The sequence below is a fragment of the Mercenaria mercenaria genome, chromosome 6 (genome assembly GCF_021730395.1).
Source record: "Mercenaria mercenaria strain notata chromosome 6, MADL_Memer_1, whole genome shotgun sequence".
Lineage (NCBI taxonomy): Eukaryota > Metazoa > Mollusca > Bivalvia > Venerida > Veneridae > Mercenaria > Mercenaria mercenaria.
The window spans coordinates 44,649,271-44,674,575 of record NC_069366.1 but is presented as its reverse complement, the minus strand read 5'-3'; the positions used below and the strand labels follow the sequence as shown (position 1 = coordinate 44,674,575).

At 34.6% G+C, this 25,305-nt stretch overlaps 1 protein-coding gene across 2 annotated transcripts; it reads left to right on the top strand.

Annotated features, from left to right (window-relative positions):
* The first annotated feature begins 6,754 nt into the window (after positions 1-6,754).
* On the top strand, positions 6,755-19,075 carry LOC123549062 (beta-1,3-glucan-binding protein-like). Of its 2 annotated transcripts, none has more exons than XM_053545710.1 (13): positions 6,755-6,813; positions 7,800-7,930; positions 8,912-8,989; positions 9,575-9,697; positions 10,195-10,319; positions 13,314-13,388; positions 14,055-14,121; positions 14,387-14,554; positions 15,107-15,184; positions 16,759-16,864; positions 17,049-17,111; positions 17,723-17,846; positions 18,858-19,075. In XM_053545710.1, exons 2-13 carry the CDS (start codon positions 7,822-7,824, stop codon positions 19,059-19,061), a joined length of 1,320 nt encoding a protein of 439 aa, XP_053401685.1. In that variant the 5' UTR covers positions 6,755-6,813; positions 7,800-7,821; the 3' UTR covers positions 19,062-19,075. The 2 variants fall into 2 exon arrangements, with proteins under 2 accessions (XP_053401685.1, XP_045192780.2); XM_045336845.2 differs by having other exon boundaries at positions 6,767-6,813; positions 7,810-7,930.
* The last annotated feature ends 6,230 nt before the right edge of the window (positions 19,076-25,305 follow it).

Below are 25,305 nucleotides of genomic sequence, written 5' to 3'. Positions count from 1 at the left end.
AAGTATGCGTCAACAAAGACCAGTCGGTCTTGCTCTTGTTAAAGAGAGATTAGAAATAGCTAACAATTTACAAATTTAAACAGACTTTATTTCAGATTTCTTGATCAATGTCAATGACTGAGTTGCCCAAAACAAGCTGTTAAGTAGACATGTTTGTTTCTAATTTGTGCCTATCAAAGTGCAATTAAATACTCTTAGAAATAATAGATGATGCGATGTTGAAGATATCTAGTACAATTACAAATGAACTAAGTATTGTGTCGTTGGACAGTTTTTCCAGTAGTCAATTTTTAGCACCTCGATCAAGATGACTTTCAGGCCTGAAAACTTATTATTGCATAGAGGCACCATTTGGTCAACATTTCCTCTTCGATGTTTCTTTTTACTAAACCTTGAAAAACTACTGTCCTTAAAATGGAACGCTTAACAAGACTTTGATGATTTATTAACATTCTGTCTTTAAAGGTACACTGATGTTTCAAGTCGGAATGAATTGAAAGATAAAGAAAACAAGAAATATCTTTAAAAATGATGGTCGGCGAATTGTAATAAGGAAAGAAGTTTATGAATTTTTCATCTAACATTCATCTTTCATCTAACATTTTTCAAATTGCAAAACTAAACACCGCACTTTAACAAATTAAATGGTTCTCTTTTAATTTTTCGCAAAGGTTTCGTAGGGTTGCAATTTTGTTTCGTTTATCCTTAGACGAATAATTACAGCAGTAGTTTGATGAAGATTCATGAAGCGGTTCATGAGAAGAGGTCATTAAACGTGTTTATATTTTTAGCTAAATTGGTTCCTATCCCCATTTGTAACAAAATAACAGGAGACCTCACGATATTGTTACACATCGAGTTTGATAAAAATCCAGTACATTTTAGTGGTTAATGCGAAGAAAGGCATATCTGCTTTTAGCTATAGTGGTCCCTAATAGGGCCCAAGTTCCTATATAAATAAATTTGGAAGAGGACCTTATAATGATGCTCCAGACCAAGTATGACAAAGATCCACCAAGCTGTTCATGAGACGCTGTATAAAGGCATTTCTAGTTTTTAGCTCTAGCAGCCCCTAAAAGGGGTCAAATGTCCCAGCTGAACAAAGTTGGCTGCGGGCCTAATAAAGATGCTACAAATCAAGTTTGATTAGAATACATGAGAAAAAATCAATTAAAGCATTTTTTTATTTATTATTTTTATTTATTTCTAAAATAGGCCAACTGATCCCGCTTTAACTAATGCATATTCGCTTTCATGAATCTTTGGACAATGACGTCACACCTATAAAAAAAGTGAAGGTCAAGCAAAACATACAATTGTAATTATTTCAACATTTCTGTTTCATAAGCAAAGTTTGACCGTAGTCATATCACATAGATAAACTATATGCAGCGTACCTTCATTTCAGTGTAATGAGATTCAGTCATTATATAGCATATACATAATAAAACAGATATCAACTGAGTTCAATATTTGCATACCATACTAAAGAAAAATATTCATATATAATAAATCAGTTAAATAATTTATAACAAATATATCAAAGCAAACAAGTACTCATTTTAATATGCAATCTAAATAAGTCACAAAAGCAAGAAACATTTTCATATACAGACGACAATTGTAACAAGGAAAATCTTTTAAAAAGCACTTCTCTACATACAGACTCTTATCACACCCTTATTCATGTGATACGCAGACCGTATTCAGCTCTTTCTTTAATTTGATATATGTTGGTATTTGAACAGGTTTTTATCATATTTATTAAACTTACTTATCATTTTGAGATATATCAATATTCTTGCTAAATATACTGAGCCAAAGTTAGCTTTAAAACTGTGAACAGCGTCATTTAGGATAAACGTTTTGTCTACATTTCACTCAGCTAGCACAATCAACAGAGTGAAAGAAATTGACACTCTCGTCCAATCAGGCAGAGTGTTGCATAAATCTTCCATTTTGATAAATTATCTATAATGCGTTATCAAGTAGTTTGATTTGCAAACTGAAGTCACGTGGCATAGGTAACGAATTCGTTCTTAGACGGCGTTCGCCGAAAAAATGCCTCGTTGTCACATGTATGGAGGAGGATGTATCTGGAAATCAATGATAAAATCTTTGAAGGACTAGTTAAACAAGAATCTCACAACATTAACGATTTGCTGGGTTATTAAATGCATTTAATGTCAAATTTCTTTGGGTTAATTATGTACCTATAGTCGCTTGCTGACCTTGTATATTAATTGTTTGCCAGGCAATAAAATCATTGAACATATCACTAAATGTCACGGCGATAACAGACGTGTATACTACATGTAATTTGCATATTTCATTCTTCATGAAATGTGACAATATCCAGTCTATTTAGCGCGATGTCTCGGATTTACCCGGATTCGTACAGTTTTTAACGTCACCGTTCCGGGAAGTTATTGTAGTTGTATTTCTGTTTTCTTTCATACGGTACAAACTGATGATCTGTCTCAACATGCAGCTTCAGAATTTACCTTTTAACCCTAGAACACTTTCATTCTGACTTCCCAAGCCGGAAACTTAGTCTTATGCAAATACAGCGCATCGACAAAAAAAAAAAAACTTGAATGATTGCATGGTCACGACAATAATGGAAAAAAACGTAAAAAATGTGCCGGCTGTCCTAAGAGTTCTAACCGGAATACTGCCATTTCAAGATCTTTCATGAAAAGGGAAAGCTTTTACACCTAAAATAAGCACATTTCACAACTGAAAAAGTCTGCATGACAACGCGTTCAAATGTTTAATTCGTGATTTCACTCCACAATAAATAGATCTCATATATTTCATTATTCCCATAATAAGATTGCACCGCAAACCGTTCTTGTAAATGTTTTCGTAGGCCTTCGGATAGTCCATAAACGCTGCACACAACTTTCCTCTTCTCAATGTTCGGATTTATCAGTGACTGTATGACGAAAATGGCGTCTGTCGTACTATGGTCTGCTCTGAATCCGAACTGTGCAGCTGTGAGTCGACCACTTTCTACGCACTATTGTTGAATTTTTGTATTTAAAAATTGAGGCAAAATATTTTACAAAATAATTTTTTAGCACACTAGCGTGATAATTATTACATGTAGTATGTATTAGCACATGGCTGTTTCTTTAAGAATGACGCTATTTTCCCTTTTGCCCACTGTTTCGGAAATTCACCAGCATCAAACATGGAATTAAATAGTTTTTTTTCTTAAGAACTGACTAATATATCCGCTGTTACGAGAGAAAGTATTTATTTACTCGTATACATGAAACCATACCTGCAATTATAACAATAATACATGTCATTTAGATCCATATGCGAGTTTACGCACTGGGCAGTCACACTAAAATATATATGAACCATTGAGCCCTGAATTATTTGTTATATTATACCGTGTAAATAACGAGGTTTGTCAGATCTATAAAATTGGTGGCTGAAATTGATATAATGGTGATGTGTGTGTGTGTTCGGGTTTAACGTCTTTTTCAACAATTTTTCAGTCATATAAACGACGGTGTCTACTTGTAGCAGTGAGCACAATGCCCAACTTTATAGTGCTGCCTCACTGGAATATCACGCCGTAGACACGTGGCATGATACACCACCCAGTCACATTATACACACACCGGGCTGACCAATCCTAGCACTATCCTTTTAAAGACACTGATTCTGGTATGCCTGGTATGTGGCCTATGGAGATGATAAGGTCTGCGTATTGGCGATAAGGGCCAATACACAAGTCGGGACCATTGGTAGACTTGCTTCTGTTTATCATAATAAGCTACTGTATAGCTACTGTGCAGTAAATAAATTGCAGGTGATATTTCTCACCTTGATAGCAAATCAGTTCTCACCTTTATAACGAGTTTAGAAAGCTTGATTGAATTAGGGCTAAATAAGAAAAGTGATAAGATACAACAGTATTTTTATCATATTTTTAATAAAGTAAGTTTTTTAACATTGCTGTTTTTTATTATCAAAAATATAAAAAATGCATTCAGGCACATAGCTTTTAGAAGTAATGAATTATTGTGTATTTTAAACAATGATATATCTTTATTGCTGGATTTTATTATACATAAAAGAACGTTAACATTATTTAGACAACACAAGAGGAATTAAGCATTTTTAATATATAACATCCTTCTGTCTATATGCCTTCTTTATCTATTAAAAATGCAACTGAACACTTCTTTAATTTCTAATAAAATCCAGCAATTATAATTTTTTTTTCGTTTTTATTTTGTTACTTTTGATAAAAAGATCATAATCATTGAATAAACAAACTTGTATTTTCTCTTATTAAGTTTTGAATAATTATTTTATAGTGAGAATTGTTTTGCTATAAGAGTTATAATTTAATTGGCCAGGGTTTTACTCAACACAACTGAGCAATCAAAATTAGTATCTTATCAATTAAAATGATTTTGTGTACATTCTGAAAAACAAGACTAAAAAAAAACAACAGCATTTCAATTAATAAAATGAAAAACACAGGAAATAACCAATTTACCTGTAGGCAATAAAATTTATGATTCTCTGACAATAATTAGGCTACATGTCAAGGCTACAGGGGTTTTATGGACCCTTATCAGACTGGACCAGACAGGATCTTGTATATTGGGGATTAAAAAGTCTGGTATTTGGGGGGGGGGGGGGGTCACTTATATAGGAGATTTTCTTTGCCTTTAATGTTGAGCGCCAAGCGAGGAAGCTACTAGTACCATTTTTTACGTTTTTGGTATGAGGCGGCCTGGGATCGAACCCATGACCTCCCGCACTCGAAGCTTGCGCTCTATCGCGGTATAATGGCGGTGCACTCCGAGCAGTATGGAACGTCGACGCCGCACTAAAAGGAAATATACATATAATTATGGTATGCATAGTTTATAACATCCTCTTTTTTAGTAATTTTAAATAGCGAGCTCAGGTATGAAAAAGTAATTGTCAGCTAATGAATCACCCGTTTGATTATATGTGGTAAATATTGCATTTTTTGGCGAACCTTTTTACTTGGAAACCCGCCCGCTTAGCTCAACAGGGAGAGCGCCGATCTACGGATCGCGGGGTCGTGAGTTCGATCCTCGGGCGGGTCGTATGTTCTTCGTGACGATTTGAAAAAAAACAACAACATTGTGTCTGAAATCATTCTTCCTCCACCTCTGATTTGTGTGGGGAAGCTGTGAGTTACTTGCAGAGAACATGTTTGTACTGGAACAGAATCCAGGAACACTGGTTAGGTTAACTGCCCGCCGTTACATAACTGAAATACTGTAAACCCAAAACAAACAAACACACTTTTACTTGGAATGACAATTCGGGATGTCTACCTTGAATACAAAACAAATATGGTACGTAGAAATATAGTTTTAATAGAAACATTTACATAGTTGGTTCGTTGAACTGTTTTACGTCCAGGACAACCTTATGTACAAGATGTAACTAGTCAACTGTTGATGAGTAAACAGCTAACTTACCTTGACCTCTCTTCCATGAAACAAATGAAGATGCGTGTCACAAATTGATATATGGGCCTTATTATTTCTGTAGTGTAAATGCAGGTATTGCATCATCTTTTTGTAAACTTTTGTTTGTTTGTTTTGGGTTTAACGCCGTTTTTCAACAGTATTTCAGTCATGTAACGGCGGGCAGTTAACCTAACCAGTGTTCCTGGATTCTGTACCAGTACAAACCTGTTCTTCGCAAGTAACTGCCAACTCCCCCACATGAATCAGAGGTGGAGGACTAATGATTTCAGACACAATGTCGTTTATCAAATAGTCACGGAGAACATACGCCCCGCCCGAGGATCGAACTCACGACCCCGCGATCCGTAGACCGACGCTCTACCTACTGAGCTAAGCGGGCGGGCTGTAAAATTTTGAGTTATTGAGGTAAATGTTAGATTTTACGCATAAAATACATGTAATGTTTTTCTGTATTTCATAACTTAAATCTCCATGTAAATTTCATTAAATTCTGTTCAGTAATAAGAAAGTTGATATTTTAATATGAAATAAGACAAAGCCTCAAAGCGAGCTCAAAGAAATCGGATTTATCTAAAAATATTATGCATCATTTATTTGTCACAAAGAAACTATTCACTAGTCACAAGAACTCAGGAGAACCTATTCACTTAAGAAGTCTACATTTAGTGTCACCATACCTATAACAGTGAATATCATAACGTTGTAAAATTTATGGGAAGCCGGTGTCACGGTGACGTCATACCGCGTTCCCGTTTCTTTTTGCTTATTATGACATTTTTTCCATTTTGTGGCCAATGCTTGATCTTTTAAATGAAAACAATATTTTTTTTTCAAACAACTGGTAATCATTTTTTCATTATTGTTAAGTGATGAATAATTTTTAGCAATTCAATGAAGTTCTGTATTCACTCCGGAAAGAAGTACTTCCTGTGAGCACCAGTCCAATAGGGTGCGCTTTTTTAAAACTTCCGACGAAACTTTTCAAATCCATCACCAAGTGTGAAAGTATACTTGTGTTATCGTAAAGCTCGATTCTCGAGCAGGCCCTTCGCGCTATAAATTTCAGTAATTTATGTTTTTATCCCCAAAACCACTAAAATAGGCCTCAAATTATCAATTTCAATCCGCGCCAAAGTAGTCAGATTTCCCGGCTATATCGTGAATCCCGTGAAAATAGAAATAGTCAGAGCTCACGACTTAGCCGTGAGTCCCATGAAATTTAGTATTTGGCGGGACATTACCCTACAAATAGACTGGGCGCACACCACCTTCCGACATTAAAGACGAATCTATGAATTTATGCTCGATCGAGGTAAGAAATTTATTTGTTAGATTTTTGTATGATTTTTGCATTACGATTTTTATTTGGTATTTTTTTGTGCATTCTACAGAATTCTGTAACATTTACTTTTCGGCATATGTCAGGATAATTTATTAAATTTTTCAGACTTTTGTAAAATGTTTCGTTTATATAAGATGTAAAATTTGTATTGAAATTTGTAACATGATACTTGTAAAGCACTGTTTCAAAACATATGTCAAACATTCCGTTGTTATGGAACGGCGATATTGTATTGCACTGTAATGTATAAATTTGTAAATATTGTAAAGGGTGTTGATTTGTTCTGATGGTTACTGTCGCCGGTACGGCCTTTCCTGTCACAATGCGTGCATATATATGATGCATCCGTTATGAGTGGTATAACATATTATAAATGCTACATCAGTAACGTAAGGCATCTCGACATTACTATTGAACTAATTTATAGTAAACAGTAGGTGGAAATTAACAAATGTAAATGTTAAAGTGTAACTAAAGCACAATGTCATATATTTTAATTTATCTTTTTGAAAAGTGTAGCCATATTTTTTTTTCAAACAAATAAAATCGTATGATTTGTGTAGTGAAAAAATTTTGATGGTGGTATTTTAAAATGAGAACTCGAATCATCGAAAAAGGGAATATCAAAATTAACATGCACGTGGACATCAATTTTGTCATGATCAACAATCTAACAAAAAAGTAAAATGACGTAAGTACATGTAACTGTATACACTTATTGAATGGCTTTGCCGGTTAATAGTCAAAATCATTGCCCGGGGTCGGAAGTTTTAATTACTGACCGGTAAGCCATTCAATTAAAGTGTTTTAATACATGGCTTCATTTTTAAAATGTTTCCATGTTTTGACTTTAATCAATCAAAATGTTGGCGTTGAACTACAGACCGGTAAATAGCACTAGCTATTGACCGGCAATTCATAGAAGGAGTCCTATAATAATTTGAAATATTTTTCAGTTTTTAGTAGATCTTTAATACCATGGCTGGCATTTTCCTCTTGATGTTGTACATGCTGGTGTACGTCGCAGCGTTACCGACGCCTGAAATTAGACGTATGAGTTCTGGCGCCATTGAATTATCTTTGGACGGTATGTATACTTATACAATTTATAATAAAACATAATACTATCTATTATGGGACAGTAAAAAAGAAACTGATAATATTGCGTTATAGAGCAGTTTTATTTATTTGATCGAATATATGTTCGCATTTTGGGCATGGTTATAAATTCGTTTTAGATCAAGAAACAATTTCTAATGTTTCATTTCGTGATTTGCAGGAGCATTTACGAAATATGAAAGTATTGTGATCTTTAAAGATATACTGTGCGGATATTTCACTTTTTAATTATTTTATAACGAGATGTCAACTTTAAATGTAGAAAATCCTCATAAAATGTTTTACTTAGCTAAACTTAAAAAACTAAGTGTATGCAGAGCTCCTTTTTACAGTTTTATGTCGTGTTGTAACATTTTTTGTTTAACCCTTAGCATGCTAGACACGATTGATTTTGTCTTTGCGACCAGTGTAGATCATGATCAGCCTGCATATCCGTGCAGTCTGATCAAGATCTGCACTGTTTGCTATTCAGTCAGTTTTTGGTAACACCATTTTAACAGTTACTGTCCTAATTGAAAGATGGACAAGTTCATCATAGAAATTTAGCAGGAAAAGGTTTAAGGGAAGGGCTCTATGCTGATGTTGCAATAACTCGTAGCCCAACCCTATTGTTTTTGTTAAGAGGTAAAAATACATTTACTATAGCGTAAATCTTTGAAAAAGAGAACAATATAATAAGATTAAACTAATTTGTTTAAAAAAACTGCTGAACCATCCTATATCATCAGTAATACTTTACTTACAGGTACTTTTTTAACCTAACGTGCAGTAATGTCTATATACACATAATTTATTAATTCATGTTTACATTGTTCATTCCTTCGTTAGGTCCATTTAAGTGAAATTACGATTTAAAATCAAAAAAATTAAATTCAGAGTGTATTACCACTCCGAAGCTGAAACACTTTAGACAAGTTACAATTAAGATGCAATTCAATATTTGTTCCAGACATTCCTAGTATGACGTCATTACATGGAAAATATAACTTCAACACAAACAACCACGAGGGAAAATTTCACAAAGGGCGTACGTATTTGAGTCTTATTCCATTTTGACATTTCAATTTACACTTGCGATCTCCTTAAAATGATTTCCGCACAATGATTGCTCTGGTAAAGAATTTTATCAAACGGAAAATACAATGATATCTTCATTATTACATGACTCCTTCTATTTATAAATCGCCGGTCCAGAAATTTTTCTATCTGACCGGTCTGTATTCAACGCATGTTTGATGAGCTAATAAGCCCAAAAATTGAAAATAAATTGAACATCTGTGAAAAATTAATTTTGATATCAGGTAATAAAACACTAATTGCATGACTTGCTGTTCAATAGTCAAAACTATTGACCATCGGTTCCTCGGACATCCCTCGGACATCGGGCAATAGTTTTCACTACTGACTGGCAAGCCATGCAATAAGTGTATACTCTAGCACTTAAGTTATTTCAGATAAAATGGAAGGAGACAATTTATTTAGAATAGAAATGAAAGGAAGTATTTTTGAGTTCTTTAAACATTATTTTCAATATTACTAATGTGCTTGACAGTTTTTATGTTCATTGAATTCTGTCCAAAATTAATGTTTCTCTTGCAAATGTATCTTTTAGCTGACGGGCGCTGGCACCATATAAATCCAGAGTTTGAGAACCTCGGCAGTGACATTATAGCATACATGTTGACTGCAGAGATAGATGGTCGAACTGTTGTAGATGCCGGACAAATACAACCTGGTATACCCTTAGCCCGCTAAATTTCTAAAATGGACTGGTCCATCATTCAATTTGGACAATACCATTTATCATTCGAAGGGGTGTTCACTGAAAATTTACTGATAGAATAGCGAACAGTGCAGACCATGATCAGACTGCACGGATGTGCAGGCTGATCGTGGTCTGCACTGGTCGCAAAGGCAGAATCATTTGCCGTCAGCAGGCTAAAGGTTAAAACACTTCCCATGCGGTAGATTTACTTACTGTTGAAAGTGAAACATACACAGATATTTGGTGAATCCTTTCAAAAATGTAATAATATTTGAGTCATTCTTACAATTCTTTTGAAAGTAAAAACATCTATATTTTCTGCATGGGTTTTACATAACTGTAATGCCGTTTTTCACTTCTTTGGTATTTCGTTGTATCAGATAAAATATAAACCATACAGTGAATTAATAGTTTACCCTGAACGTTATTGAGCAATTTCACTTGTTAATCTGTTAAACGTCTTTCAGATTCAGGATTGGTTGTAACTCCGCCAAAAAGAGTTCGAAGAGGCACTTTGGTATTCCGGGATGAATTCAATTGCGCATTGGACACATCACGTTGGGAATATGAAGTATCAATGTTTGGAGGATATGTAAGTATACAAAATATCTCGAATTCGAGGTGTCGGTGTTTGGAGGATATGTAAGTATACAAACTACCTCGAATTTGATGTGTCGATGTTTGGAGGAATTTATGAAAGTACATGTATACAAAATATCTCGAATTTGAGGTGTCGTTGTTTGGAGGATATGTAAGTATACAAAATTTGATGTGTCGATGTCTGGAGGATATGTAAGTATACAAAATATCTCGAATTTAATGTGTCGATGTTTGGAGGAATTTATGTAAGTACATGTATACAAAATATCTCGAATTCGAAGTGTCGATGTTTGGAGGATATGTAAGTATACAAAATACCTCGAATTCGATGTGTCGATGTTTGGAGGATATGTAAGTATACAAAATATCTCGAATTCGATGTGTCGATGTTTGGAGGATATGTAAGTATACAAAATATCTCGAATTCGATGTGTCGATGTTTGGAGGATATGTAATTATACAAAATATCTCGAATTTGATGTGTCGGTGTTTGGAGGATATGTAAATATACAAAATTTAATGTGTTGATGTATGGAGGATATGTAAGTATACAATATCTCGAATTCGAGGTGTCGATGTTTGGAGGATATGTAAGTATACAAAATTTGATGTGTCGATGTCTGGAGGATATGTAAGTATACAAAATATCTCGAATTTGAGGTGTCGTTGTTTGGAGGATATGTAAGTATACAAAATACCTCGAATGCGATGTGTCGATGTATGGAGGATATGTAAGTATACAAAATACCTCGAATTCGATGTGTCGATGTTTGGAGGATATGTAAGTATACAGAATATCTCGAATTCGATGTGTCGATGTTTGGAGGATATGTAAGTATACAATATCTCGAATTCGAGGTGTCGATGTTTGGAGGATATGTAAGTATACAAAATTTGATGTGTCGATGTCTGGAGGATATGTAAGTATACAAAATATCTCGAATTCGATGTGTCGATGTTTGGAGGATATGTAAGTATACAAAATTTGATGTGTCGATGTCTGGAGGATATGTAAGTATACAATATCTCGAATTCGAGGTGTCGATGTTTGGAGGATATGTAAGTATACAAAATCTGATGTGTCGATGTCTGGAGGATATGTAAGTATACAAAATATCTCGAATTCGAGGTGTCGATGTTTGGAGGATATGTAAGTATACAAAATACTTCGAATTCGATGTGTCGATGTTTGGAGGATATTAAGTATACAAAATTTCTCGAATTCGAGGTGTCGTTGTTTGGAGGATATGTAAGTGTACAAAATATCTCGAATTTGAGGTGTCGTTGTTTGGAGGATATGTAAGTATACAAAATATCTCGAATTTGAGGTGTCGTTGTTTGGAGGATATGTAAGTATACAAAATATCTCGAATTTGAGGTGTCGTTGTTTGGAGGATATGTTAGTATACAAAATATCTCGAATTTGAGGTGTCGTTGTTTGGAGGATATGTAAGTATACAAAATATCTCGAATTCGAGGTGTCGATGTTTGGAGGATATGTAAGTATACAAAATATCTCGAATTTGATGAGTCGATGTTTGGAGGATATATAAGTATACAAAATATCTCGAATTTGATGTGTCGGTGTTTGGAGGATATGTAAATATACAAAATTTAATGTGTTGATGTATGGAGGATATGTAAGTATACAATATCTCGAATTCGAGGTGTCGATGTTTGGAGGATATGTAAGTATACAAAATTTGATGTGTCGATGTCTGGAGGATATGTAAGTATACAAAATATCTCGAATTTGAGGTGTCGTTGTTTGGAGGATATGTAAGTATACAAAATACCTCGAATGCGATGTGTCGATGTATGGAGGATATGTAAGTATACAATATCTCGAATTCGAGGTGTCGATGTTTGGAGGATATGTAAGTATACAAAATTTGATGTATCTATGTCTGGAGGATATGTAAGTATACAAAATATCTCGAATTCGATGTGTCGATGTTTGGAGGATATGTAAGTATACAAAATTTGATGTGTCGATGTCTGGAGGATATGTAAGTATACAATATCTCGAATTCTAGGTGTCGATGTTTGGAGGATATGTAAGTATACAAAATCTGATGTGTCGATGTCTGGAGGATATGTAAGTATACAAAATATCTCGAATTCGAGGTGTCGATGTTTGGAGGGTATGTAAGTATACAAAATACCTCGAATTCGATGTGTCGATGTTTAGAGGATATTAAGTATACAAAATTTCTCGAATTCGAGGTGTCGTTGTTTGGAGGATATGTAAGTATACAAAATATCTCGAATTTGATGTGTCGTTGTTTGGAGGATATGTAAGTATACAAAATATCTCGAATTTGAGGTGTCGTTGTTTGGAGGATATGTAAGTATACAAAATATCTCGAATTTGAGGTGTCGTTGTTTGGAGGATATGTAAGTATACAAAATATCTCGAATTTGAGGTGTCGTTGTTTGGAGGATATGTAAGTATACAAAATATCTCGAATTTGAGGTGTCGTTGTTTGGAGGATATGTTAGTATACAAAATATCTCGAATTTGAGGTGTCGTTGTTTGGAGGATATGTAAGTATACAAAATATCTCGAATTCGAGGTGTCGATGTCGATGTATGGAGGATATGTAAGTATACAAAATATCTCGAATTTGAGGTGTCGTTGTTTGGAGGATATGTAAGTATACAAAATATCTCAAATTTGATGTGTCAAAGTGTTCTCAAGTATCGTGACATTCAGTTAGGACCTATTTTACACACAAAACATGAAACCTTGTGCATTTGTATCATAATTGAATAGATTTCTTTTTTTCATTAATGTAGTTTATTGTAGCCTTATTCAATAGTGTAGGTACCTATTTAGGCTGTTAGACCAAGAAAGGTTCGGACCTGTATAGGATTTTCAAAAGCCTGGTTTATTTAACGTAACGGAAGCGTAGAAACGTAAGAAGTGTATACTTATTGTGTATTGCACGTATCAAAAAGCTTTGTAAATAGTTCTTTGTTTCAGAATTGGGAGGTCCAAGCCTACGTGCCCGATAAAAGAAACATTTACACTAGAAACGGACACCTTTTCATTAAACCAGTGAGTAGCATATTAATATTACTTAATACACAATCACCATTATGTCACCACATAATATTAGACTGACCATCGTAAACTTTTCCACCTGATATTGTTAAGGACTGCTTGGGTTATTCTCGCATGCTAGTGGCCTACCATGTTTCCACACCTCTCAAACTGAGACCAGAATGTTATTAGGCATATCCCAGGTGTATATCATGACCATTAAACAAATAATTATTCTATTAAAGGGATTTTGAAAAAAAGTCTTTATCAAGTGATAAAAGCATTCTAAAGGATCAGCGGGGATTGAAGAGAAACTTTTTTTAATCAAGATATTTTTTATCATTTTGAAATTAAAACCCAAATGCATTTTATTCTCTCGTAAATTCATATGCATAATTGTGACGTATTTGTTCTCATTTTGTGACCTTCTTGCATGAAGATTTTGCTTTTATGCTATAAGTATCTGATGTTTGATATTCTAGAAGAAGTGACGAAAAATGGTCTACCCTATCAAGCACATTTCTGGCGATAAAACAATTTAACACTCGTCAGTATTTTGTGTATAAAATCCTTTACCGCTTTTCGAAACAAGGTTTTAACAAGAAAAGAACGATTTGTTTACGGATTAGGCGAATCAAGCATAATTTCTAGGACCTTTTCTTACATATTTATATATTTCAGACGCTTACAATTGAAGACCCGAGATTTAACGAATGGAGTCTTACCAATGGAGTCATGGATATGTACGGTACGTATCCACTTAATGACTTTCTTTAACAAATTCAAGTCAAAGGTAGAATTTTTTCCCATGTAGGTTTCTTAATAAAGGGCTACTATAGTAGTTTAACTTTTACTCATATTCTTGTCTAAGTTTATGAAGGTTGTAAACATATTTTCTTGATTACAACAAAAGTAATAAACGAGCGAAAAGGTGTCGCTAAGCTTGATGATCAAATTGCTTCATCTACAAAAAACGCTTTGAATGTTACCGGTTTTTAATTGTTTCTTTTCAGAATTGTACGGATATTGTACAAATTCAGATCGCTGGGGTTGTAAAAGAGAGGGCAAATACGTACTGTTGCCGCCGGTGATGTCTGGCAAAATAAAGTCTAAAAACACCATCCGGTTTGGGTCCGTTGAAGTTCGAGCAAAAACTCCGACAGGCGACTGGATTTGGCCAGGTTACATTTATTGCTTGATACTATTTATCCCGTAGCTACTTGAATTCTTAAATGCTTAGTTTATTTCAGTTCGATCGTGTAGAAAAAGTTTGAAGTTGTTTGAATCCCTCTCTAATGAACTTTTTGGTGGAAATGCAGACCTGGTGTCTTTTAAGCAGGGTTGTGACGGCAGCGGTATCGGATCTGCATCTGCATCCCCAAGCTAGACTGAACGGCCGAGAGCAGCATGCCCTTCACGAACTTCATGTATTATACGAGCAAAATCTCCCACCTTTAATGAATAAATACATGTCATCATTGAACAAAGGCATGAATAATGCTTAATCTATGTAAAAATGAGCGGAAGCTGTTCTGTTAATGAACACGATTAATTCCCTAAGAGCTTACTGAGTGGATATTTCAGAAATTTGATGTAGGTTGCCATCATAAAATGATAATTTACCATTAATATATATCATATAATTAAATGAATATAACAAAAGCCTATTCAAATTGAAAAATATGCTTGATGACCGTGTTATGTATTTTTTTCTTTTTTCTTTTGATGCATAGCAATCTGGATGATGCCAAAAACGTCCAAATATGGCGGCTGGCCAGCTTCCGGTGAGATTGATATCATGGAAAGCAGAGGTAAACAAATAGAAAAAACTTATTTGTATTGCATTTTACCTTTTAAAACGTAATGGAAATTGCTTCATGAAATTTCGTAAATAGGTAGAAAACAGTATGGAAAACACGTATATTATTTTATTTTCTCCTTTTGTCCGTCAGTTCTTTCATTCTCTGTCCTTCTGTGGTTCACGAATGGTGGATTCTGTCATACCATAAAAAGTACAAGAACTCTTCACGAAACCAGGACATAGGTAGAAAGTAATACTTAGAACATACATATCAGTATATTTTGTCTAGTTATCCGTCCGTCTGTGTGTCCATCCACAAGTCTCAAAAGATCCTTTGTAAAGTTTCAAAGTACATGTACAATATCTGCTTCATGAAAGCTGACTTGTAGATATGGTTGGTTATTTGGAAAATATGCAGTTGCTTTAATTAAGAAATAATAAATATGTGCCTATATTTTATCAGTTAATAAAATATGGGCAGGAGTTTGGATGCGTAATAATTAAATCACGAGTGCGTAGCACGAGTGATTTAATATTCGCGTCCGAACGACTGCCCATATTTTATTAACTGATAAAATTATTGGAACATATTTATTATTTCGATTCTAACCACGCAAATTCTTCGCATTTTACAGCACTATATTTAAGCGCGATATGCCATTCGGTTGGCCATATGCTATTATAAAAACCTCCCCACGAATGGAAAGCGTTACATCAAACGGAAATTTCCGATATTCAATAAATTTTAATTAAATTATTAAGTAGTTATTGCCGTGAAAATGTTATTTTTAATAACATCTAAGGTCGGATATAGAAATCAGAGATAAATACTTAATGCAGAGTTTATATATGCAGTTTCTAAAAATAGTACACGTCACCTACATGATGGCACTGAAACATACACGCTAGGACATTGCGGCGGCATATAAACACGTAAACACTTGAGTCTGGAAGATTGGAACATGAATTATGATTTATTTACTGTCAAAGTAGAATCTAGTTAACATTTGTGGTGCCTAGCTACAACGCAGGAATTGTACACTACACACACGACCAGACATAGATGCACTGGTGTTGAAGTTGAAACTTACCGGGCTGAAACATTTTCTTACGGTAAAAATATCAACAAATAAATTCATCAGTTAGAAATTGTTTGTTTCAGAAAATTTGATGTACTTTTTATTACTACTAGCACTGAAAAATCGAATATTTAGTCGGTATTATACTGTATATAATGGAAGCAGAGTAGAATCTCACAGTCATGTTACAATCGTAGGGCGGAATGGAAGAGCTATATTTTATCGTAGATTCATGTATAGGCGAATTCGCTATATGTTTATATTGCAGCTGCTGCGGATCGTGTTAGAATTAAGTTTCAATTTAAAAATGTGGTTCGTAAGGCAGAAAATATGCCAAATGGCCCTTCGGGTAGATGACTTTAATTGCTGTGCAAAAGTCTTGTATTAAACTGATATTGGCCATTTGCATTATAAGTTGTAATGTTCCGATGTTCTTGTATTAAACTGATATTGGCCATTTGCATTATAAGTTGTAATGTTCCGATGTTTGTCCGCACATTTATAGGTAATTTAGTTGCTGGTGATAAACATGGTGTTACCGAAGTTGGTGCAACTCTTCATTGGGGTCCAGATTCAGGTCAAAATAGATTTTTGTCTACACATGGTACTCAGTAAGTAACTCAATTTTGTCTGCACAATATTTAATACATCTATTACATTTCATGTTCAATAAAAAACATAACAATTTTTGTATTCTTATTCTATCACTAGATCTATATACATTTTATTTAGCGTCGTGGTAGACCTTTAATAAGGTTATATTTTTCTCAGACAATTTTCTTCTCTTTTGTTCAGACAGGGAAACTGGAACACTGGATTTCATACTTATCGCCTAGACTGGACCATTGATCACATACAGTGAGTTAATTTTCCAAATATGAAAGTTTGAATTGTCATTTTATAGTATACTTTAAGGTACTCCAAATCCGTGACTCCAGTTATCTCCCCTGACGGTCCTATGTAAACATTTGCCGTGCATCTTCATATGAGCCGTGCCATGACAAAATCAACAGTGGCTTTGCGACCAGCATGGTTTCATACCAGCCTGCGTATCCGCGCAGTCTGGTCAGGATCCATGCTGTTCGCTTTCATAGCGTATTGCATTGACAGAAACCGTTAGCGAACAGCATGGATCCTGGCCAGACTGCGCGAATGCGCAGGCTGGTCTGGATCCATGCTGGTCGCAAAGTCATTATGTTGGTTTTCTCATGGCGCGGCTCATATATAAATAAAGACCACCCGCAAAGACATTTCCAGTTCTATGGCTCTCCCAAAGTATGGTATTTTTATATAGTAAATATTTACTTGTATAATTACATCTAAACAATAAAAAAAAAGATTATTCTTGTCGCTTAGCTGCAAGTTGATTTTTTAATACTGACTATTTTTGCAACTAATGCTAATGCACAGAAAATGATTGTGATGTCGTATTAACATTGGCTTGACACTGAACATTTTTTGATTTACAGGGTATTTGTCGACAATCGCATTATGATGAATGTTCCAATCACGGAAAGCTTCTGGCAAAAAGGTGGTTTTAGCGGCCATAATATCTGGGGAGGGGGCAGTAAGGCGGCTCCTTTTGATACAGCGGTAAGAGTACATTGCGCAATATGCAGTTTTGATTTGTTCCGTCATAAGAAATTACATCAGAAGCAGAAAAATATATATATTATCTTAAGGGCTCTTCCAAATATCACATGGATATTTCTTTATAATCATATATATATTCAATATTAAACATTTTCTTACAAAAGATAAAATAATGATATTTAACAATAATTCATTAATACCTATTGGTGTGATTCGGGGTTTTATCTATTGTTTTTATCTATTTATATAAACACAGTAATAAAGCGAGTTTTGGGGTTTTATCCATTTAAAGTACCATAATAAAGTGAGGTTTTATCTATTTATAAAAACACGGTAATAAAGCGAGTTTTGGGGGTTTATCCATTTATAAAAATCAAGGTAATAAAGTGAGTTTCGGGGGTTTATCTATCTATAAAAACACGGTAAAAAAATTGAGTTTTGGGGTTTTATGCATTTATGAAAGCACGGTAATAGAGTGAGTTTTGGGGGTTTATCCACTGAAAAAAATCACGGTAATAAAGTGAGTTTCGAGGTTTTATCCATGTATAAAAACACTCGCATATTCTGCGAAAGATGCAGATAGCTAGATTATCTACTGGTTAGACAAGCAGCCAATTTTTGTATAAACTATTAGCTCCTAACGTTATTAATTCATGAAAAAATATGTGCAGGATGTTTGTTGGCTTCAGTATATAAGATAAAACTGCTTTCTTAAGACAGCTGGTGCAACACATTCATGAGTGGCGTAGCCACCCAGAGAAAATGTAAGATCTAGTGAACTTGTGAACAAAAGCATTTCTTTTTCTTTCATGTCTTTTCAGTGGGTTTAACAACACTTTTCCATGTTTTAGTTATGTACCAGTGCAATATTAGATTTTGCTCTATTATGTAAAAAAATCACTGAAAAACATGTAAAATTTTAAAGGGGTGAACATCTTAATATTGCGATGTACACATAGAAGCATACCCTTCCACAGAATATTAAAATATTTTATGTGATTTTTTTTACAGTTTTACTTGATGCTAAACGTTGCCGTAGCTGGAAACAATGGATTTTTTCCAGACAACTGGAACTACAACACTCGTAAACCATGGAAAAATAACACGCCAACCATAACCAAGGATTTCTGGAATGGAAGAGGCAGCTGGTTACCGACATGGAAAGGCGAAAAAGTTGCCATGGAAATTGACTACGTTCAAATGACACAATATTAAAAACCTGAAAATAATATGAAAGCTTTGTTTATTTTTCATATTTTGTCATATACGTAAAAGACAATTAGATCGACAAGCCCATGCAGAAGATACTGGTGAAAACGTAAGATGAGAATTACATTCTTTCTTACGTTAAAATATAAATGTATATCTTTTTTGAAATCATGTTAGTGACATTCTCAAGTCAATGTCAACTTATTATAATAATGAATGATGTGCACGAGAAACATTCACCAAACAACGAACACATTTTTAGTCTGTGTTATGTCTCTAAAAACCGCCAACGGAGTAATCAGAAGATGCCAGAATGGCATGGATGACATCGAAAGCCGTTACAGAAATCTTATAGCCGCTGAAAAATCGGCGTTCTTAAGGAAGTTACTCGGCAATTTCCGTATGATTACGTATTCTCGTTCGGCATTCTTCGGACGTAAGCGTAACTCAACGCACATGGCTTTCCGTAAAAAAAACGAGAATTCTGAATACAGAGGAGGATACGTAATTTACAGATTCTTGCTGCTGCAATGACTACGGAGTACTTTAATGGCTGAATAAATGAATATAAAGAGAACGATTATAAGAATAGTTCCTGCGTTTTATTTCTTGCAAATGAAAGTCATAACATGCCATGAATATCCTACCACTTTAGATTTCATACAGTTTGCTGGGTTTTAGTGATGAATATAGCCAGTCTATCCCTCTGATCCATGACATTCCGTGCAAAGCATAGTTGCAAATTCATTCCGTGCAAAGCATAATTGTAAATTATCTAAATACATGTACACTGCTAACTTGCGTACAAATTAAACCAACTATCAGACAAATCGAGTCTGCAATATTTACTATTTGTTTTGTCCTCATTGCTTCTGAGGGATCTATTTTTCAGATTTTGTTAGGGCCTAATATATTATGTTGTTATTAAGTGATTAAGTATATATCACATGATATCTATTTCAAGAAAAAAAATAAATAAAAACAAAAACATTAGATAATTTTAGGATTTTATTTAATGATAACATCCTTACACCATTTAAAGATGTTTCAGCAAATAACCTTTTTATTTACACTACAGTATGTTCTTTGATTTTAATGCCGACCGTAACTTTGTAAATTCTTGTCCGGGCTGTAATTCTGTCATCCATGAAGGAATTTTGAAATAGTTTGGCATAAATATATTAACCTTTATGAGACGACGTTTCATGTGTAACACTCAGACCCCTTTCTACACTGTCAAGGTCACACTTAGAAGTCAAACAGTCTGTTTGTGTCCGGATCGTAACTTTGCCATTCATCAAGAGGTTTTAAAAGTACTTAGCATAAATGTTTATCAAAATGAGAACCCAAGCTCCAAGGTCAAGGTGTTAACAGGGTTATTTTTGTGTCCGATCCATATTTCTGCTATTCATGGAGAGATTTTGAAATATCTTGGCATAAATGGTAACTATAATCAGACAATGTGTCACGCGCAAGACCCAGATCCCTTGCTCAAAGGTCAGTGTCATATTTAGAAGTCATATCATAATAGATCTTTACGTGTCCGATATATAACTCTGTTATCCATGAGGGGGTTTTGAAACAACTTGGCATAAATGTTTACCATAAGGAGGCAATGTGTTACGCGCAAGACCCAGACCCCTAGCTCCAAGATCAAGTTTACACTTAGAAGTCAAGTGAAAGGTTAAGAGGGTCTGTTTCATATCCGATTCGTAACTCTGTCATTAATCATGTTACAATCTAAATATTTTACGTTTTTGTACCAATTGCAAATTAGCTCAGTGGTAAAGCATACAGTCCATGTTAAACAGATCTTTTACCGTGTGGGTTCGAATCTCACCATCGACATTATTTTTTTTTCTCGTAAACATTTAGATTCCTTCATGAACTATGTGACAACACAACAGAGAAGTATCATAAGCCGATATGGCAGATCAGAAAAGTTTACCATTATATCAAAGATGATATTGACTAAATACATGCATTTAAGCCATGCAAATAATAAACATACTGTTGTTTTATATAAAGGCATACATACAAATATAAACCACCAAAGAAAGAAACAAAAATATGGGAATGAAAATGAAAACATTAAAAATATTCCCCGATAACGAGAAAACGTGTCGTGCATAACAACCAGACCGCTAGCTCCACGATCGCTGTCACATTTAGAGGTTAACGGTTTACATGGTGTGTTTCTTGTCAGTTTCTTGTCAGTTCCATACCTATTCCGTCGGTGAAGACATTTTAAAATTACATGGCATAAACGTTCCCTATATTAAAATAAGGTGTCAGACGCAAGTCCAAAATCTCTAGTTTCAAAGTCAAAGTCAAACTTAGATTAAAAAGCTAACATTTATGTTTCTTGTCCAGTCAATAACTCTGCCATCATCAAACATTACTTGTCACAATTTTCCCTATGATGAGTTACTGTGTCATGTTCAAGACCCAGACCCTAGCTCTAACGTCAAGGTTACCTTCGGAGAAATTTTTTCTCTTGTCGAAAAATTAGTCATAACTTAACTATTCTGGCATATTTTGCGCATCGAACTGTAGCATTCTTGGACAAACCTCGGGGGCGTTTGTCACTAATAGTGTCATCTCTTGTTTGAGCTTCAATTCTAACTTTGAGAGTTACATATATTTGTACTTATCACTTTAAAATGTCAAGGTCAGTAGTGGCTATTGTCATGTTACCTTAAAGACACACCACTAACTAACTGTAACCTTTTGTATTTCCATAATGCTGTCTGACTAAAGTACATCTCCTATTACGCTATACTTCGGATCTGAAGACGTGCTATTGATAGCCTCGTTCTGACGACCATTCCGTTAGCCAGGCAGAAGGCTTACTTACAACATTTTGTAAGAATAAAAAATCTGTAAGCGACTGGTCCCGAATTCGAGTCCCTGACAGCCTACACATTTTTACTTACTTACAACATTTTGTAAGAATACAAAATCTATATTTAGACTGGGTTTTTGATAGTTACATTTTTATGACGTAAAGTGTCAGCCGGCTAGCTCTGTCGGTAAACCGTTAGCTCTGTCGGTAGAGCACTTGCTCTGTAAGCGACTGGTCCCGAATTCGAGTCCCTGACAACCTACACATTTTTTTCTTAATCTTTGACATTCGAACAAGTCGTCTGATTGGTTAAAATAAAAAAAAAAATAGAACTGCGAAAATAAAAATAGCAATTCTGGAAATCAAAAATATACAGAACACGATTAAGAATGGGTCCTTCTCGGATCTTGGTTTAGAAGATCAAGTATTTCAGTCAGATTGTTCCATAATTGTAATTATACATTTTTGTATGGAGAAATGAGAAATAACAAGTGTCTAATTACAGTTTGACAGTAACAGATATAAGGCTAAGACAATGTATTATTAAATATATTATTCAATTAATGTAGTAGTATGCACGGTACTTCATGTATTAAGGTGAGTTTAGATCACACTTTGTTTCTATATACAGTGTAAGATAGTTATTATTCTATTTTTTATAAAACTATACTGAGAAGAGAATGACTGAGTAAGTTTGCAGATGAAGTTATGAAAACCGGACTGAGCTTGTCCACCTGTCATCTTGTAGAATAGTTGTATGATACCAGTATTACCAGAATTATTTGCGCAAAGTTTATGTGGGAGGAAAAGTAGACCACTAGGTTTTGGTGGGTCTTTAACTCTTCTAACTTGTTAAATACCGATGGATAAAAATAAATGCTAGAGCCTACAATTAACGGTCAATGCAATACGTTAATGTTACACACCGATAGCCACACGAAAACTACATGCAGATATAGACTTGCCACAGTTCTCTACTGCGAAAATCTAAAGTGGTAATTTTGACTGGGAATTCACGGCATGGGCAGAAATGCATTTTTGAAATTAGATTCAAACTTTTCAGATTCAAACTTTTCACTGATTATCTCAAGTTCAGTTTGAGTTTTCGTAATGTATATTAATTAACCAGTGAGATAACGAGAAAAAAAAAAGCCACAGAGAAAGATAATTTATATTTGTTATCATATTCGACAATACTGTGACAGTTAAAATGGTTTTGGGGGGTGTTGTACAGTTGCTTATAGATGTTTTAATCTGAAAGTCTTCGCTGACTTTTATGGTACTTTCTATTCATATATGATGCTTTTACGTGACTAATGAAGAAAAACACATGTCTTAAGTTGAAAACTAATGATGCAAAGATTCAAAGACGCCAGTACGCATTCTTAAACTTACATTGATCTTTCTTCAAAGAATGAAATTACTTCACACGGACAGTCTCACTCACTCACTCACTTGTGATCTTTTAGTGCTCGTGCCCAGAAAAAGCCCGTAAGTGTGTATTATTCAGTTTTTAATACAACACTTTGTTTATGACCCAATAGTTCGCTCCAAAGTCAAACACATGTTGAATGAGAAAATTTATAATTTAGTTCTGATGTTTGTCTGTTGACTGTACTTAATCGCTTTATTCCAGGAAAAAAATAACTAGCTGAACAAGCGACTGTCGTATATGTTCATTATTTCGAATCGTTTTATGTTATATTTACTACTATAGTCTATAATAAAGTAGACGATCATTTTCAGCAGCGAGATAAGGGTGATAATTCTGCGTTCATCATATTTGAAATGTAGGTATATATAGCTTCCCGTTAAACATTTTTCTTAACGCCAAAACTATGTCTTGAGTTTATCCGCATGGAAATAACTTTGCCATTATCTCAGGGGTTGAGACAAACTATTTTTCCTAGTGAGATGAAGGACCCCCAGCTATTAAATTCTAGTAGTAGTAGTCCTCGAAAATCTAGGTGGTCCCCACAATCTCTCAGCAAAATTTAAATGACAAAAACATAGATATTTCAGTTCCTTTATTAAATGACTTTGTTTTTCACTTACAAGAATACATTGTATTTTTCATGATACTACAGTGCAGCATTTTTTTTATTGCAAATTGTTTCACAGAAAATTACAACACTTAAACTATCAGGTTTTACTATGCATGCTACTTAAAATAAGATTGACAACTTCTGAATTTTTGGTGGTCCAGAGGACTCGTCAGCTTTCAGGAATTATTGATCTCCCTGAAAATCTACTGTCCACAGGCCAGGAGACCACTGACTCAAGATTGCCGAAGACCTTTACAATTTTTTCCAGGTCGATTTTGCCATTGTGCATTCCCAAAACGTAAGACCGAACTTAGCTTTCTTTCTACAGTTAAACCTACCTTAGCGGTCAGATAACTTCACAAACTGATTTTTTATATTCAGCTTGTCTTAAGCAGCCGCCTATCTTAAACAGCCAAACAAGTTTGCCATCTGGCTGCTTGATACAGGGTTGAATGTATACACGGTTTTCCTCTCGTTTCTACCATCTATACTCAGATGTCTAAAAGGAGTGTAATAATGCTGAAACATTCATTTTCAGTGTTATGGCTACATGCGCAATTTTATAATTTACAATAATATTTAAAATTTTGCAATGGTATGCAAGAAAAATGATCTTACATGTCTGCTTGTGTCAGACAGGTGGTTTTACAACTGTCACGCCAGCGCGGATAGGATCATTTCCCGCTGTGCCCCTGGTTGGAAAAAAAACTGTCATGTAAGATCCTTATATTCTTGCATAAAACTACTTTTTTCACTGGATCCGCCCATGTATTAATAGGAAAAAAGTCGTATCTTAACAAAGCGATTCACGTGATGTTAAAATATGATTTTTATTTTTGAAATACTTTGTCAGGGATGGAAATATGGCATCTGCGTCTTGTTTCTTCCATAATAACTTCTTTTTCTAGAATAAAAGAAGCAGTATAATCCACAGTACGTTTTGATGTATCCGTTACCAATTCCAAACACACTGGCTCGAAGAATATACTTGCTCGCTTCTCCCTGTCAACAGATTACTCCCTTTTTGAACTCGGCGTCGGTTCAATTTTTGTCGATAACCGTGAATATATCGAATTGCGTGTGACCTGTGAGATTGTTTTTAGGAATCATATTAATGTTTTGGAAAGTATCAGTCGATACAGTCCGTGTCTGATAACTTCGGAGTGACTATTTGGACGAGTCCAAGTCAGGAGGGTAATCGATAATTATCATTAATCTAAGTAAACACTTTTATATTATACTACTAACTGAAACGCTTTCCTTGAAGTAGAAGATTAGTACCAGTCGTAGCGCGTTAGCCTTACATGTGCGATACTTTCATATTTCCATTGTCGCGTTGGTTCGAGTCCGACGTGATTTA

Bases quoted from the DNA above. Each gene is read 5' to 3' on its own strand.
- LOC123549062 (XM_045336845.2), top strand. From the start codon at position 6,793: ATGAATTTATGCTCGATCGAG. The intron at 14,555-15,106 runs GTTACATTTATT...TTTGATGCATAG, and splicing joins AGGCGACTGGATTTGGCCAG to CAATCTGGATGATGCCAAAA. The intron at 15,185-16,758 runs GTAAACAAATAG...GCACATTTATAG, and splicing joins TGATATCATGGAAAGCAGAG to GTAATTTAGTTGCTGGTGAT.